At 39.6% G+C, this 18,091-nt stretch overlaps 1 protein-coding gene across 5 annotated transcripts in view; it reads right to left on the bottom strand.

The window, feature by feature from the left end:
- AAK1 (AP2 associated kinase 1) overlaps window positions 1-18,091 on the bottom strand; it is a 279,025-nt gene that overhangs the window by 15,145 nt on the left and 245,789 nt on the right. For 2 of the 5 annotated variants that reach the window (XM_043983288.1, XM_043983289.1), the window contains 5 exons: window positions 16,841-16,942; window positions 12,743-12,844; window positions 11,782-11,892; window positions 5,265-5,369; window positions 2,779-4,520 (listed from right to left, as the gene is read on the bottom strand). The exons of 2 other annotated variants lie outside the window; for them this stretch is intronic. In XM_043983288.1, coding sequence (XP_043839223.1) covers window positions 4,426-4,520; window positions 5,265-5,369; window positions 11,782-11,892; window positions 12,743-12,844; window positions 16,841-16,942 — 515 coding nt within the window. In that variant the 3' untranslated portion in view covers window positions 2,779-4,425. Of the gene's footprint in view, window positions 1-2,778; window positions 4,521-5,264; window positions 5,370-11,781; window positions 11,893-12,742; window positions 12,845-16,840; window positions 16,943-18,091 lie in introns of those variants that run through there. One more of the 5 variants, XM_043983290.1, reaches the window with a different exon arrangement.

The raw sequence follows: 18,091 nt of genomic DNA, 5'->3' as shown, positions 1-18,091 counted from the left end.
ACACATTTTCTTATGTGGTCTGGTTTATCGATCAGCCCTAAGGTCTGTCCTCTCTCCTCACCCAGGGAGGTCAGAGTAAAGATCTTTAAATGACAGCAGGCAGAAATCATTGGGATAAGTACTCAGACTTCCAGGGGAATCAGTTAGAAGATGAGAACAGTTATTTGCATGTATAAGTTCTGGTATGTTTTTTAGAAAAATCAAACAGTACATTAAAGTCATTCCTCAGAAATTATCCAAATTCAGTAAAACTCCTCTGCTTTAATTATGGTCACTGAACCACCAAATTTCAGAGCTGGAAGAGACCTCTGAGGATTTAACAAGAACTGTCTACAATGCAGCTTTATCTTCGATGATACAAAACTCCCCACTTCCTGAAGCCATTCTCCCGGATGCCTTTAATTGTTAGGAATTTATTCCTAAACCAAACCTAAATTTGTCTTTTGGTGATCTCTAACTGTTGCTCCTAGTTTTTTTTCTTGGAGTCCATGGGGAACAAGTTAAATCCCACTTTCCCAGGGAGGTTTTTTGGGGATAGCTTTTGTTATTAGAAAGTTTTTGCTGACATCAGGGTCCAGTCTACCTCTGCAAATCCCATTTACTCCTCCAAGATCTGTCCTCTGGGGTCAAGTAGTAGCTCTTCCCTGTGACAGCCTTTCAAAGTCCTTGAAAAGACAGGACTCCCCCTAAATTTTCCATCCTTTAGGCTAAATGTCCTTAGTTTCTTCAATCAGTTCTCATATAGCCCTTCAACATGCTGTCTGCCTTTCTGGTAGCCTTTGGCTTACGAGTGCCCTTCTCCTAAACTGTGCTGCTCAGAACATAGCACACTACTCCAGCGATGGCCTCAACTGGGCAGGGTGGAAGTGGGACTATCCCCTCTCCTCCCCTAAGGCTGCCCAAGGTCAGTTAACCTTCTTGTCAGTCAGATAGACAGTAAGTATTTATTAAATGCTTACAATTTTCCACGTAGTGGAAAGAAGGGCTTTAGGGATTTGAATTAGGTGACCCTTGTGATCTGAAGGCCAGGGAAAACAAATCAATTTCTGTTCTAATTATCACCGTAAAAGTATTATGGTAAAAGTAAATTATGTATATATATTTATATATATGTATCTATATGTATATACAAACCCATATACGTGTATACACATATAGGTATGACCTCTAAATCTATGTCTACACCTAGATATATAGATATATCCCTATATAACCATATATCTTTCTATAGGGTGTCTCAGAAGGCTTAGGGCAGTTTTATGCAATAAAACTGCACTTAGAATTTTGGGACACTGTGTTGAATACTTGTTCCCTTTTTTCCCCCGACAGGGAGCAGGCTCACAAACTAAAGAACTGATGGATTCAGCCACCGCCACTGCTGCTGCTGTGCTGCTATATTTAATAAGATGCCATGCTCTGATGAGATTCCCCATAAGCTTTTATTCAAATTTTTAAAAGGGTTAGCCCTTTTAGGTGAAATTTCAGAGCACTGGAGTAGTGACCGAAAACCATATCAGTACACTCCTGTTCAAACACTCCACAAACACAAATGAGGTGAGGTCACACAGGAATTGCGCTGTCGGCCATGGAAGAACATCAGGATGAAATGCCATCCTTCACAGTTCCTCTGAAGTCAAAAATAGATACACTTCCCCTAGCTGAGACTTTTTTCCTTCCCTAGCAATGAGCAAATGAAACTAGATGATTTCTAAGAATAACACATCCTGTAGAATGCTTTGGAACGAAGGACCTTGGAAATCATCCAGTTTGAACTCCTTTTACAAATTGAGAAACTGAGTCCCAAAGAGGTGAAGTGATTTGTCCTGGGTTACGTATGAACCTTCCTCAAAGTTTAACATTGACTCTAAAACCATGGAAAGGGCCTGATTTATTGGGTTATTCCCATGTGTTCTCCACTGACAGATACTTGATTTTCCTCCCAAACCCCTGAAGAACATGATTCAAAAAATTTAGTGTAGCTATCTCCTTCCAGCTGTTCCAAGCTCCAAAGCCCTGGAGGTTAAAATCTTTTGTGTCCAATTTTATTAGCTATTTTCATTAAAACTTCCTGAGCCAGCCTGTTATGAAGTCAATACATATTAATCTAATTTAAGAGCCATGTGGAAGAGTGACCATTTAAAGCCAATCCTTTCATTTTCTCTTAATGATATTCTTCATGGCTTTATTTGAATTGAGTAGTTTAGACTATCCTGGGCCATATGAATGAGACAATCTTATTTTAAACTAAACTATTTATCTCCATTGGCTGGTACATTCTGCTTATGTTCAGAAGGGAGAATAAAATTCTGATCTGAAGTGTTAATTCAAAGCATTGTTGTTTATAAACATGTTTCCCCTTAGCTGATCGTAAAAAAGCAAACCAAGTTCCATTTTTATTGTTGCTGAAACTAAGCCAATTGACAAAAGTACTTCACTGACACTGTGTTGGTGTTTCATCCCCAGGAGGCAGATTTAATTCTTGAAACTGGAAAAAAAAAAAGACCTCCTACCCTAAAACAGACTTGTTATTAGGCCAACTGGCTTCATCCCACAGTGGTACAATTGAAAGAGAAAAGAAGAATGGAAGGAGACTCAGATCCCAGTGACATTGTTTCTCTAAGGCCGCTCACGTGGGTGAGCTCAAAGCCCCCCCTCCAAAGTGCAGTGTCTTGCAGGCTTCTGGGGTATTTACAATGGGTCCCCACCCCACTTTTCCCTTTCTTCTTAAAGTGCAAATGTGAAGAAGGAGAAATAAAAGTACTAGATCTAGAGCCAAGAGTGTGGACGTGGAATTTTATTTACAGAAATCTTTTCAGCTAAGAGCTGGATCCCTTTTGAGGGAGAGTGATAAGAGCCCAAAGTGGAGGTGGGGGGAAGAGTAGGTGGAAGGCTGAACCAGCCCACCTCTTCTTATTAATTATTTCATCAATAGCTTTTTCACGTGAGGAAAAACAAAACAAAACAAACCACAATTCAGCGAATAGCACAGCACAAGCTCCATATGCAAACAGAGGCCGACCACTAAACTTGTGAGTATGTTGGTCCAGAGTCCTTTATTTCATGAACAGTATTTTAAAGTCAGTGAAGAACTCTGTGTTGTTTCTTGAGTTTGGGGGCTTGTAAGCCAAGGAGAGCAAGCAGAACAGTGGCTGGCAGCCTCCAAGTTATAAACACCAAGGAGAAAGGAAGGCAATTTAGCCTCGGCCATACTGTGCCTAGCTAGTCAGCACACTCACTTCTGATGACCTGAACAGAAACATGAGCTTACTCTACAAAGACAAAAGATCTGCAGGAAGCTCTTAGCAACACACTTGTCAGTTGAGGAGGATCCCGGAACTCACAAGGTGGGGCTGCCAAGTAATTACAAGGGAAAGGGAGCATAAACCCTGTACAGACACCTGACATTGGATTGGAAACGCCAAGTGGAAACAGAACTGGTCAACATCTTCATTTATACATAATTTACAGTATTTGATTCAAAATAAAAATCACAAGAAAAATACATCCGTTTCTGCTATGCCTTCTCCCACCCCGACCCCACCCCTCCCACAAAAACAAACAAAAAAAGTGGCTTCTAATTAAAGATATAATTACCACCACTGTCTATATATTTTGGTCTAATTCTGAGATCTGGGCTTGGGATAGTTACAACAAAGGAACAGCAATACTTGGAATGCAATTTACCCAAAGATCGCCAGTATTTGTAGTCATGTATCTTGGTCTCTTCATATCCAAGAGGTTAAAGGAATGCTGAACAGGTTTGGGGGTGAGGGTGGGATGGTGGTGGGGTGGCATGTGAAATCCCTTGGCTAAACCTAACTTGGTTGGCTAGGGCAAAGCCCAATTTCTCTTGCCAAGCATACACTAGCAACAAGACATTCTAGCCTCCCTTAAGCCTTAGATCTATCTCCAGTCTATTGCCTCCAGCTGAGAACATCTCAATGGTCCATCTCCACATGGTGATGCATTAAGAAAGAAAAAAAAACATAAACATATCCGTCAGGCCTAAGGTAAAGGGATTTGGGAGGCCATTCCTAGTAAGCACAAGAGAGAGGACACCAGGTGACAACTAACTAGTTCGATTACACTTGAGCTTTTGGTCAAGCTAGGTAGGGATCGATTTCAGTAAAAGTGAGGCTTTGTGGCAACTAGTTCACAATCGAAGCTAATGCTATTGAAAGTGTGTTCATGAGAAACCACTGACAAAATGGGAACTGGGAGAACTTGCCAAGAAGTATCTCTGGAAGGCCATTTCTTTTCCTTAATGTTTCTAGGGGAGAAGGTGAAAGGTGAGGGTAAAGGATTGGCGGGTCCCCTTTTTTTTTGCAAACTAAAAAAAATCTTTTTGAAGGTTAACTCCTCTGGAAATGAAAACGTAGATTACGGGATGAAGGTTACAGAACTGCATCTGCTACTGGGTCACCGCTACAGGTCTATGAGCTGATCCACCAGCAGCAAAGACCTGGCTAGGTTGGGAAGACTGGACTCAGAGCTCCCACTGCTGTTTCTAGAGTGCCCACCTGGAAGTGGAGAGATAGGAATTCAGTACAGAACACAAAGGGTTAAGGTTTAGATGTGCAGAGCAAGCAACCAAGAAAAAGAAAAAGAAAAAAAAAACTAGAAGCAGTAAAAAAAAAATCTATGCAAGCTTTTTGTTATAGGTTAGAATTTGCAAGAATCAAAATTAACTATTTCCTACCACCCACCATTCTCTCTTTCAACCCTCCCAAATGGCCACAAGGCAGCCCATGCACTATTCTGTTAAAGGCAGGGCAAATAAAAGCTACCAGCAAAGGTGATTTCCATTTTTGGCAGAGAACAAGAGGCTACACCCTGATATTCATCCCACCGGCCAAGTTCAATGACATCATTTTTGCTTGAGGAAGGACTTGACACAACTTTTACAATCAGGGAGAGACATCAAAGCAATTAAATAAATGGTCTTGTGACAACTTGGAGTAGCAGAGAGATCAAATTTTTAACACTATTCAAGGTAGACAGGACTTCAATATAAGTCCTGAGTATGTGAGTGTGACATTGCACAATGGGCACACATTTGTTAAGGTGTTGTATTTTTTTAAAATCTTCCTCCAAAAAAAGAATTATAAAATATGATTATGGGGATGCATTTCTTCAATTCCAATTTCTCTGCCCAACCTATAAAGAGCTCATAATTCAGAGACCTTAAACGTTTATTCCTAGCAGGTTGGGGACGTTTCTACATAATGTTCTCAGCCTCTTCTCTTTGTCTCCTCCTCTCTTACCTTGTGAGTTTTTGGATATCAACACGGGAATGGGGTCAAACTCATCTTCTGCCACCTTTTCGGGGCCCTCAGGAACATCAAAACCTGAGATGAGATTACTATCTTCTGCAGCATGAGGTAGGAATGGAAATAAAGAAGCAGAAAGAGCAGAGACAGATGTTAGCTCAGAAAAAAAAAGTTAGAAGACACACAGTTCCCATTAGTGTGGTTAGGGCTGTTTTTAGAAGAAGGTGAAAGTATTGCCTTTTCTGAGTTGAAATAAGAGGTGAAGACCACAAGGAGGGGAAAGTGTCAGGTTAAACAATGAGAAAACAGGCCACTGTTGTGATTTACAAAGAAAGCCTCCTTGGACTATTTAGGGACAGAGAAAGGAGACATAAAGCAAGTTGATTTCAGTCTAAAAAAATAAATAAATAAAGCCTAAATCTAGATGCTCTGTCTTATGAGGAAAAACTGGTTATTATTTCTTTGTTGATCATGGTTAAGAAATTTGAAAGGGAAGAGAGTCTGGTGGGTGAGTTTTCTCTACCTATTTAATTTAATTATTATTATAGTGCCTCTATAAGTAAATTTTATTGCTATCTTTAGTTTATATAGCACAGTAGATTCTGGATATAGAAACTCCTCTCCCCCAAACCCTCCCTGGAAACTAAGAAAAAAAAGTCAATCAAAAACAACCAATAGAGTGACCACATCTAGTGATGTAGACTATTTGGGGGTGGGGTGGGGCAATGAGGGCCAAGTGACTTGCCCAGGGTCACACAGCTAATAAGTGTCAAGTGTCTGAGGCTGGATTTGAACTCAAGTCCTCCTAAATCCAGGGCCAGTGTTTTATCCACTACAGCACCTAGATGCCCTTGATTTTTACTATTTTGCTTGTGATCACTGTCCAAGAAGATGGAGATAAGCTTCATTATCTTATAGTAGCAAATTCCAAAAAACAAAAAAAAAAACCCCATGGAAATAAACTCTGTGCCATCTTCATGGGGAAACAGAGGGCTAACTAATGAGACTTAGACCCAAGAAACTAATTAATAGCTTAAGATTCAAATACAAATGACAACGGGATAAGCATTTCTCATTCTGGGAGAAATTATCCAAATGACTTAGACTCCCTGTGTGGATTGAAAGGGAGGGGATGGAGGGAGGGAAAGGAGAGGAGGAGAGTGAATAAATTTACATGCCAGTTCTCATCCAAAAGGGAATATATTCATGTACAGTGGGAAGGCAGGTAGAAGTCATGTAAATTTATTCCTCTCAATTCTAATTAGAGTTGCCACACCAGCACATCCCAGCTGGGCCCCCATTTTGCAAGGGATGCTTCTCTGTAATTGCTCATCGGTGCTGATGGGCTCATCTGAAACACTGTCAGGCTTAATTGCTTAAATAGGCAACTTGCTCAATAAAAGCAAAATCTTTTCAACACTGTCAAAGGCAAAAAACAAAACCTCAGCTACTGTCACTGTAAGATGAAGACTTTTTCCAGAAGCTTCTTTCATTAATCCTCTTAGGAAGGGGGGCTGTAAGAATCTGAGCTCTCTCTAATTCAGAAATCCCACTGCCTCGTGGGGACATCTTCATGATCATGTATCCAAGAGCCAAACTGATCAGGAAATAATTTTTAGAGTCTTAATGACCCCTTTTCCATCCATGCTACTGTTTCATCACAATGATGATGAAGTGGAGGTGTGAGAGAAAAGGAGGGCCAAATCCAGAAATGAGATGATGAAAGATGAATGGAAACAAGGCTTTCCTATGAAGTCAAGGTCATCAGAGTTGGGGACTGAGACCCAAAGGTTCATCTTAGATGAAAAGCAGTTGTTTGAATGACTATCCTTCCAGAAGAATGTAAACACCTTGAGGACAAAGATTATTTTTTGGTTTTATCTGAGTATCTCCCCCAAATGCCTAGTAGAGAGCCTTGAAAACAGCAGTTGGTTAATACAAACTTGTTGAATTGGAGTGGAGTTTCCTTAGTGTAAGGAAGAGGCACTGTTAAAAAAACAACCAAAACCAAAACCAAAAAAACACAAAAAAAGCCAAACCAAAACAAAAAACATGTGCTGAACTACCAGCTCTCATAAACAGCCCTGGGTTTAAAAGCATCTAAGTTTTAGATCAAGTGAATGTTACCACAGAAACAGTCATCAGTGGCTAGAGCTCTATAGGTCTCCCAAAGAAGACATACTCTAAAACCCAGGAATGGGAATCAGGGCCATTTGGACAATTTTTGAAACTTGGGAAAACTTGAAAGGATAGATCCTCCCTCACGTTTTCTATATTAATTGGTCAATTCCATAAAGGAGAAGATTTTTTAAATGTATTTCAATGCAACAAAGTAACTTAATAAAAGGATAAGCCTCTTTATTTTAACAGGCAACCATGACCTAGATGAGGGGTTCTTAACCTGGAATTTATAGGTAGATTTCAGGGGGGCTGTGAATTTGGATGGGAAAAAAATGTTACTTTACTATAATTGGCCTGCACTGTAATTCTGTGCATTTTATTTTATTCATTTAAGGACATTTTGAGAAGAGGTCCAAAGACTTTACTAGAATGTCAATGGGATCAAAGACACAAAACAGGTTAAGAACCTCTGACCTAGATATTCCTTAAGGTCCATTTCAGCTCTAACATTCTGTGTTCTCTGTTCTAAAGGCTCCTTCCAGATCTGACAGTTTATGTTCTAGTTCTTTTAGTTCTAATATTCTGTTCTGTGTCTTTAAGGGAAACAGCATCAATTCAAATTTAGAGGACTCTGATTTGAATCTTGGTCATATCTTTGTAAAAATGAATGAGCTGTACTATGTAATCCCTAAGGTTCCTTTTAGCACCATGACTTTAAGGAAACTTGAAGTTCTGATATTCTAGGTTGTAAGGTATTTTTAAACTCGGACATTCCATATTCTGTGTTTCTAGTTTATTTCAAGTGCTAACATTCTGTAATATTAAAAACAAAAATGTATAAATGATGTTATATAAGAACTCCAAAGGCTTGGCAATCACAACTCCAGTTTTTAAAATGCAGAGATTATTAGTATATTCAAATAGAAGAGGGATTCCCTAAGAATGATGAAGTTTTCTAGTTATTCCTGCTTTTAAGGATGACATTTTGCTGACTATATCAAATCATGGAACACTCCAGGGCCTCCTCATTGGGGTACATGGTCTGTCTTGCTGTCTTGTCTTTCTTTCTTTTTGGTGAGGCAATTGGGGTTAAGTGAGTTGGTCAGGGTCACACAGCTAGTAAGTGTCAAGTGTCTGAGGCCGGATTTGAACTCAGGTCCTCCTGACTCCAGGGCCGGTGCTCCATCCACTGCGCCACCTAGTTGCCCCTGGTACATGGTATTTCAAAAGAACTGACCTAGTAATATACAAAGAAAAAACTTAAACCAATGAAGAATGAGCATTGTTACACTATGATGGGCAGCTCGATTGATAGCTCATTGTACTAGCCCATTAGTATATGCAGATTGACACTGAGTTTGCCAAAGACATGAACAAAAGTAGGAGAAATCAGGCTAGGTTGCATTTAGGGAAATGACACAGAGCTTTCAATGATCCCTGTTGTTGCACAAGCCCATATTTCTCATGGTGGTACCATATGGTTGTAAACCACAAAATACCACATACTCAGAAGGATAATGACTGCATGTGATTCACAGAGCAATGGAAAGATGCAAGGTGGGTGTAAGCAGGTTGCAGCATGTTCTCAACAATGGATTTTGTTTAACAAATGACATCATTTAAAGCATATTGACCAGGAAAGAAGGTGGGTCAGTTATTTATCAAGATCAAAAGCTAACAGATGGACAGCTTGAATACTGTACTGGAATCTATTAGATATTAAAATAAACAAAAGGAGTCCTACAGCATAAGGTGGAAACTGCAAAGGATTTATGGAAAGAGATTGAAAAGAATTATGTGAGGATGAGATATTATAGCCAGGTTGTGATTAACATCAGCGGACTGAACAATTACAATAGATTCCCACTGACAGTGTTAACTAGCAATGGTAAAAGCCACTTTTTTTTCTTTTTTTCAGGATAAAGAGGGTTAAGTGACTTGCCCAGGGTCACACAGCTAGTAAGTGTCAAATATCTGAAGTTGAATTTGAACTCAGTTCCTCCTGAATCCAGAGCCAGTGCTTTATCCACTGTGCCACCTAGCTGCCCCTGGTAAAAGTCACTTTTAAAAGGCCTTGTGCTGTCTGCTGATAAAGTAAGGCCAACAGTTTCCATTTGGGCTTGCTTTTTTTCTAATAAAGAAATTAAAGGACTAGGCTGTGCTGGTCCATGGTCTTAGGAAGGTCTTTCTCTTCCCTGGCATCAATTTCTCTTCTTCCCAAAAGGGCAAGTTACTCAGCCAACGCTAAACTATATGAATCTTTTTTTTTTTTAAGTTCTAATATGGAGCTTAGAGACAATAGGCAGATAGGTGGGACAGGGAGTAGAGTGCTGGACCTGAAGTCAGAGAAGACCTGAGTTAAAATATTGCCTCAGATACTTGCTGTTTGAGCCTGGGCAAGTCACTTAACTTTTGTTTGCCTCAGTTTCCTCATCTGTAAAATGAGGATAATAATAAGGCTTATCTCCTAGGATGGTTGTGAGGATGAAAAAAGATAATATTTGTAAAGGGCTTTGCAAACCTTTAATCGTCACATAAATGCTAACTAAAAATGACAGGTTTGTTTAAGATCTTATCACCAGCACGCCTCCTGAATTCTTCTATATATTTGAGAAGATAGAAGAGGGAAAACTTGGCTTTGGGAAAATGCTGTGTAGGAAGTAAGAAGATTAAGATTGATCCTTTAGGTGGCACAGTGGATAAAGCACCAACCCTGGATTCAGGAGTACCTGAGTTCAAATCCGGCCTCAGACACTTGACACTTACTAGCTGTGTGACCCTGGGCAAGTCACTTAACCCTCATTGCCCCATTAAAAAAAAAAAAGATTGATCCTTTATCTTTTTCTTACTGTTACTATTTACAGTTAATTGATTTTGTCTTGTAACTGCTTAAGTCATGGTTCTTTGTCTCTGAACATGGTCCAGAGGTCAGCTGGCCTATAACGGGTTAAGTTTAAAAATCCAGCTCTGCTGCTGAAGGAGTTTTGTGAAGACTGAAGAATGTGTGAGAAAGCAAGAGAGTTTGGGCCTGATATCTTTACTGCACCAAGCTATCCTTCAAGCATGTCTGGTTTGCTATCTAAAAGTCTGGGCTACTATCTTGTACCTGTATTCAATGAGCATTTCTTAATCTCATGAAAGAAGGAGGGGGGGGAGTCATTGTTAGTCCCCATTACCAAACTTCTAACCATTCATAATTTTCCCTGCACCTCAGCTCTGTAAACCAATCATGTGATCCTTAACCCCATGATGTCATCTACTCTGCTGTGTTCTTAGTTCTGTATTCAGCAAAACCTATAAAAGGGAAACTGTCCTCTTGCTCATGGTCTTTGACAAAAATGGAGGTAATCCACTGACCCATTTATTGACAGGTAGCATGCCCTTGCTAATAAATGTTACCCTGCTTGGAGATCTGCCTCAGTTTACCCTTCTTTTACATTCCAGTCACAAGAGTACTAGAGCCAACGAGGATCAAAATCTATTCAATATTTTGAAAAACATTTGGTGCCAGCTCAGTGAAGGGAAAACAGCTCATTCTAAAGGATACATATATATTTCGTTTGGAGGAGAAATGATTACCGTAGTACTCACTAAAACACTTTACTTATAAAGTATGTATGTCAGGTCTATCCTGGTTTGCCTGGGGTCTTATTTTCTCATCTAAAAAAATGAAGGAATAGGACAAGAAGATCACTAAGGTTCAGAGGTATGTTCCTATGGCTCTCAATTTAGCCAATATAAGACACTAAATTATTTTTTTTTTAAAGCAGTTTTAAACCAGCTAAATGTATCTGATGGGCTTGTGGGAGTTAGAGGTAGAAGGAATTTTAGACCCCATCTAAGTCTAACTTCCTCATTTTTTTTTTTTGGTTGCAGGGCAATGAGGGCAATGACTTGCCCAGAGTCACACAGCTAGTAAGTGTCAAGTGTCTGAGGCTGGATTTGAACTCAGGTCCTCTTGAATCCTGGGCTGGTGCTTTATCCAAACCTCTTCATTTTAGAAATGAAGAAACTGAGGCCCACAAAGGTTAAGGGTCTTGCTGACAGTCACATGTGGTTAAATGGCAGAGTGGACATTCAAGCCTACAATTCCAAAATCCAGCATTCAGTTACTAGCCCATGCTACTATCCCTTTCATTATATGAAAGTAATAAAACCCATTTTAATTAATAATAGATTAGAAATATTTTCTAAAACTCCAGGTAATTTTCCTGACCCACTCCTATCCCTGGTTAGTTTAAATCACTGAGGTTCTCTATGTCAAGTGGAAATGAGAACAAGCTAAAAGGAAAACAGCAGCACAGATTATCTCCCAAGAACAAAGTCCCTTGGTCCTTATTTCCCTCCCCTCCCTGGACATGCGAGAACTCATGCCAAGTCAAGTGTTTACCTTTATGAGCTGGAGCAGAAATTGTCATGGGAGTAAACTCATCTAGAAGGTCAGTAGCTGGGTTAGAAAGCAGAGAGGAATCAAGAAGGGAATCTTCCCCAGGGAGAGAGTCTGAGTCCAGATGAAGGGGAGGCCGGGAGCATGAAATGGCACATACAACAGGAGAATGCGATTAGACTGTCAACCTTTAGATTACTGGCTTTACACCTCATTCATACAATTCACAATAGCAACAACAAAACATCCAGGATCTTGAAAACAACAACAACAACAGCAACAACATTTATACAGGGCTTTAAGGTTTACAAAGTATTTTACATAGACAGAGTCCCAAAAGTCTAGTGCAGTTTTAAGTAGCGTTTACTAAATGCTTTGTCATTCATTAGCAAGTAGAAGACTTTTCTCCCAAGGCCATCAATTTCCTATAGAACTTCAACTGTAATACTAGGCCAGTCACTCACTCATCTATAAGATGGTTTGTGTGCATCTAATTGCCTTTCATAATGCTGCTTCGCCTACTCATATGTTCTCTGTGAACCTAATTAACAATGTTAGGTAGGATATGCCTGAAGAGGAAAGAATATATGGTTGTTTGGCTACTTAGTTAACCAGAAAAGAAGAGAACTATAAGTTTCATAAGAAAGCTAAGGGAAACAGTGGCGTGGAACCTATCTATTGATCACTACAATGGACTTAAAAGCAGTATAATATAGTGAATAAGTTACCCAACAAATACCCAACTAGAGCTAAGAGCACAATTAGTAGCAACTAATCTAGTGGAAAATAAAAGGAACCAGTTTGCACAAAAATCACATCCTCAATCTTGATTTAATGTAGTTGGGAGACAAACTGGCTCTCTTCCTTGGAAGGGGCTTTAGTACTATAGTCAGAACAAAACCCCCAAGCTGACTCGTCTTATCTCCCTGACCAAACGCTCTGGTTTGAGGAGAAATTTACTAACCTGTTCGGTTGGATGTGACAGAATCAGTCTGAGATGGGAGGCGCTGGGGCATTGGGGGCTCCAGTCCTGGTATAAGACTTTCAACAGCAACATCAACTTTTCCTTTGGCAGCAGTGTTTAAAAAAAAAATTAGAGGAAGGGGGAAAAGTATTATAGGGAGACTGAAAAGCACACAGGAGTCAGAGGATTGGGGTTCAAATCCCAGTTCTGCTAGGTATTAGCTGTATGATCTTAAACAAGTCATTTTCCTCTTTGGATCTTAGTTTCCTCATATGTAAAATGGGGAATTAGATTAGATGGTCTCTAAGGTCCTTCTCAAGTATAAATGATCCCATGAGAGGCCAGGACTGTTAATCCCTGAATAGCAAGAGGCCCAGTGCAAGGAAGTTTCAGTCAGTGGGCCTGCAAACTAAGTCATAGGAAGAAAAGGTATTTGGGGATTAGCCAGAAAAGAGAAGTAGGAAATGATAGCAATCTTTATTCTTTTTTTGAGTTCTTCACTGCTATAGGCACTATGCTATTTTTATGTATTGCCTTATGATGGATCTTTAATTGATATTCATTTTTTTATGTCTGTTTCTCCAATTAGATTATAAGCTCCTTGAGTGGAATCTCATGTGTTTTATAACTTTGTCTCCTTTATAGTACCTAACATAGTGCTTTGCATACTGCACATAATCATCTTCTAATTGGTTGGTGTGGAGTTCTAAGATACCATCCCTCTTTAAAGGTTTCATATGGAACAATTTGGTGCTGAAAGAGACAGAAACATTACTTTTGCATAAAGACAAAAGAATTCTATTAATTAATTAAGGATGTAAAGTACTGTCTTTTTATAGCTAAGCAGTTTAGTGTCTGAAAGGAATAAGAAAAGAATTTTGGTTTAATAAAAATTATTATAATTTGTATGTAAAGAAATACAGTTTTCACTTAGGCAATGAACAATTTGATTGCAAAATGGACAGAGAATGAACTGTGGCATAAACATAAGGATTTAAATAACCCTGTGAAGGATGTAAAGTGATGTCTCTTTTGTATGTTTGATGGTTCAAAGGGGAAGAAAAAATTTTTATTTGTTAAAAAACTCTGAGTACAAAAACACAATCACCAGAGGCAAAGTTTTGGAGACTTTAGAATTGTTGAAGCGCTGAGATACATCAATCCCTAGACTCATTTGCATGGAACTTTTAAGATTAAGAGGTAAAAACTCCCACAGTGAAAAAAACATATAACTGTTTGGATATTATGAGATTGTTAAATAAGGAAGAGGGGGATTGGTGAATTTTTACCTCAAAAGTGAAAGGTGAATTAATAAATAACAGTTTGCCCTTATTAAAGCCGCTGAAAATAGTGAAGAGGAAGTAGAGGGTGAATACTGAGAAACTGACAAGTGAAAACTGAAGAATCAGGAGGGGAGGTTGTTGTTGTTTGTCCTTCATTCTCAAAGAGGACCATGACATCAGGGTGATGTCATGACTTGTGCTAAACTGTATTTGTGTGAGGGAGGGTTGTACAAGGTCACCAATCTCACTCTCTCCTCCAGAGCCATTTGGGTCCAATGGCAAGAGATAGATATATATCAGGACGACTGGAGATGTCCCTAGATGTTCAAGCAATTGGGCTTAAGTGACTTGCCCCGGGTCCCTCAGCTAGTAAGTGTCTGAGGTGATATTTGAGCTGGGGTCCTCCTGACTCCATGGCCAGTGCTCTACCCACTTCACCACCCAGCTGCCCCAGGAGGGGAAGTGGGGAGAGTAGGAAAGACCAGCAGCTCTCTTAAGAGTTCTGAGAAGTGGCACCTGAAGCTATTGGCTGACATAAGGCTTCAGCTAGGACATTCCTGGTTGTCTGGGGAAAGACCAGAACTCATTGGACAATAGAATTAGCACCAGCCATTGCTCTTCAGTGCCACCTGGAGTTTGAGAGAGGCAAGACCTTTCAAAAGGGCATGCAGGGGGCAGCTAGGTGGCGCAGTGGATAAAGGACCGGCCTTGGATTCAGGAGGACCTGAGTTCAAATCTGGCCTCAGACACTTGACATTTATTAGCTGTGTGACCCTGGGCAAGTCACTTAACCCTCACTGCCCAGCAAAACAAACAAAAAAACCAAAACAAACAACAAAAGTGCATGCAGCTTTCTGCTACCACTTCTAGTTTGAAAGGCGTAAGAGAGGTTCGGCAGCTGTTATGCTGAGAGCTGTTTGGTCAGTGTAGCATCCTGGTGAGTAAATGGCTGTCTGGACTTGTCTGTATTGCCCAAAGAGAGCCAGTTTAAGGGGTTGTGTATTTTTCTGGCTTAAAGAGAACTGCTAGCTAAATTAAGAGTATAATACTTTCTCAGCACCCTTTTAAGGTTATAATACCAAGCTGAAAGAATGTATAAATGTTCAACTGGTTCAAGAATAGGAGAAAAGTGGATTTGCCCAGCTGGAAAGTGGTGAGGAGCAAAAGGGGAGAAGTTAGCAAAGATGTTCCCGAATGGAAAAATATTATTAAAGCCTGCTGTCCACAGAATTAGTTAACTCAAGAACATGAATTTTCTTCCTTATGTGCTTGCCTTCCAGGTTTCTTTAAGTCTATGACCACTTTCTTCAACAGTTAGTTAACTGTGCCCCTAGTTAATGCATGAATTGTGATGTACTTATTAATCCTGAATTTACATTTATATGAGTATCTGATTTTTTTTTTTGGTTGTACTACAATATTGAAAGTGAATAGTATAGCACATAGACAGGGGCTCAAGAGCTCAAGTGATGAGTATAGAGAGTATATTCCTCCACAAAATGGTTACTTCTAAGACTCTAAGAGTATCTGAATGAGGTAAGGGGTCTCTTCTCTGGGAAGTCAAACCTGCCAGGGTGATGACAGGAGGGAGAAAATGAGACAGCAAATAGGTATTCTCTTGACCTGTGTGAGAAGTTAAGGCACTCTGTGGTGATCACACAAGATCCACCCCATTCATACATAGATGACATCCTCTTCATTTATAAGGGATACAGTCAAGTCAGAAAGAATAATGAAATCCACAAATATTTAGCTATACTGACCAAGTACTGTCACATGTGGACCAAATAATGAGAGCTAGCACACTGGATGATGAAGTCAAGTTTAAAAAAAATTAAGCTAAGTTGTTGGACTGAATCCAGTAAGATGAAATGTAATACAGATAAATATGAAGTCTTACAGGGGATATATGGCCAGACAGGAGCTCCTCTGAAAAGGATGTGGAGGGTTAGTAGACTGCAAATTCAACATCAATCAATAGTGTCCTATGGCAGCCAAGAAAAGTAAGGAGATCTTAGGCTGCAGTAGAAGTTTGGTATTCAAAGTGTGAGATGTGATGGAGAGTCCAAGTGGATTCAGCCCTGATCAGACCACACCTCTAGCATTGTGTTTATAGGTGTGCACAGAGATTGGGCCAAACCAGGCACACTGTTTCACCCTCTACGCATGACTATGACTGGTTTTTGATCCATGGGCCACATTTTAGGAAGAACATTGGAGAATATCCAGAAGATCAAACAAAATTAAAATGACCTTGAGATCAAGGTCATGTGAGGTTCAGATTAGGGGAAGGAACCAGAGATGATGATTTTAGCAAAGAGAAAGTTTGCAGTGGGGGTGGGGTGACTGGTGGAGGTGAGTGTAGAGAGAGCAGCTTTACATTGAGTAGATATTTAATAAGTATTTATGATTAAAATAATAAAATTAAAATTTTTTTACATAAAAATAATCACATTTCACATGTAAAAGCATTTCCACAATGTTTTTGCTTGTAACAGTGTGTCTGAGGTTGGTAGTACATTTTCCTCATTTCATACATGAAGAAACTGAGGCTCAGAGACTTGCTGAGATCACACAGCCTACGGCAAATGATGCAGCTGGGCCTCGAATCCAGTCTTCTTTCCATACACAGCAGTGGCTTTTCCACGCTTTACTAGATCTTGCCATAGCTCAATAAAACACTGGATTTGCTGAGCAGCTTCTTACTTCTTTACATAAAACTCTTGAAACACAAAGGCATGCACCCCACATCGTGACAGTGACAGAAAGGGAAGGATTTTATTATTATTATTATTATTATTATTATTATTATTACCATTCACAGCATCTGAAGTACTACCAAAGGGATCTGCCAGAGGCAAGAGGTCAGGAAGGAGAAGTGAAGTACTGGGAGATTTGAGCCCCTCGATAAGCTTTTCTGGGTTAGAGAGAAAGGAGGGAAAAAGGAGAAAAAAAATCAATGAGACGACAAAAGTAAAACTCGCCATTTCTCATCTTAAAGATAGATCAAAGTTTCTTCACTCAAACTCAGGAGGAAATCCTAGGACACAGTAATATCACTAAGAACAGACAACCACAAGCAGAAATAAGTGGGTCAAAAAAAAATACAACTTGGAAAAGAGAAAATAAAAGCCACATATTTCTTCATTATCAAGAACTGGGATTAAGTTATATCAGTATTCTAAAAAGACGAGGAGCTGTATTTTAGCAGACAAGAAAGTTCAGGGGAAAGAAATACTGAGAAGTGAGAAGTAACCAGGATCTTGAGTGGAGATCATGGTGGAAGGAAATGTTTAGGCTGGAGAACAGACTTGGCTGAGGCAGGGGAATAAAGGGTTGGGCCTGGAATCAGGAAGATCTGAGTTCAAATCCAGCCTCAGACACTTACTCTCTGTGTGATCCTAGGCAAGTCACTTAACCTGTTTGCCTCAGTTTCCTCGTTTGTGAAAAGGTGACAATAATAGCACCCATCTTCAAGGGCTGTTATGAAGATCAACTGAAATAATAATTGTACTTATAACAGTGCCTGGAACATAGTAGGCAATATAAATGTTTTTTTTAAAAAATTGTTATTATTATTACTATTAGACTTAACACAGTATCTGGCAAATACTAAGCACTATATAAATGTTAGCTGCTGCTATCACCATCATCATCTTCCTCATCATTCTCATCATCCTCATCTTTAGCATAGTGCCTGGCACATAGTGCTATATGTAACATTTGTTAGCTATAGATAATCAATATCTTTTAGGTATCTATTAGACTGGCATGTGGAAGAAGGGTTATACTTTTCTGTGTTGTTCCAAAAGACGGAATTTGGGCCAAAAGCTATCAGTTAAAGGGAAGCAGATTTTGGCTCATTATAGAAATATATACCTAAACAATCAGAAAGGTCCAACAGTAGAGCAAGCTATTCCTCATTAGTGAAAGTGGCAAAGTAGAGGCAGGATCACCGCCTATTATCAGGGCTGCTATAGAGAGGATTCCTTATAACGTTGGACAAAGTTGGACTAGATAAGTTCCAAAGTCCTACCCAGTTCTCAGATTCCATTGATATCCAAAT

Source organism: Dromiciops gliroides, chromosome 2, assembly GCF_019393635.1.
Source record: "Dromiciops gliroides isolate mDroGli1 chromosome 2, mDroGli1.pri, whole genome shotgun sequence".
Classification (NCBI taxonomy): Eukaryota; Metazoa; Chordata; class Mammalia; order Microbiotheria; family Microbiotheriidae; genus Dromiciops; species Dromiciops gliroides.
This window is presented reverse-complemented; position numbering and strand designations above follow the sequence as displayed.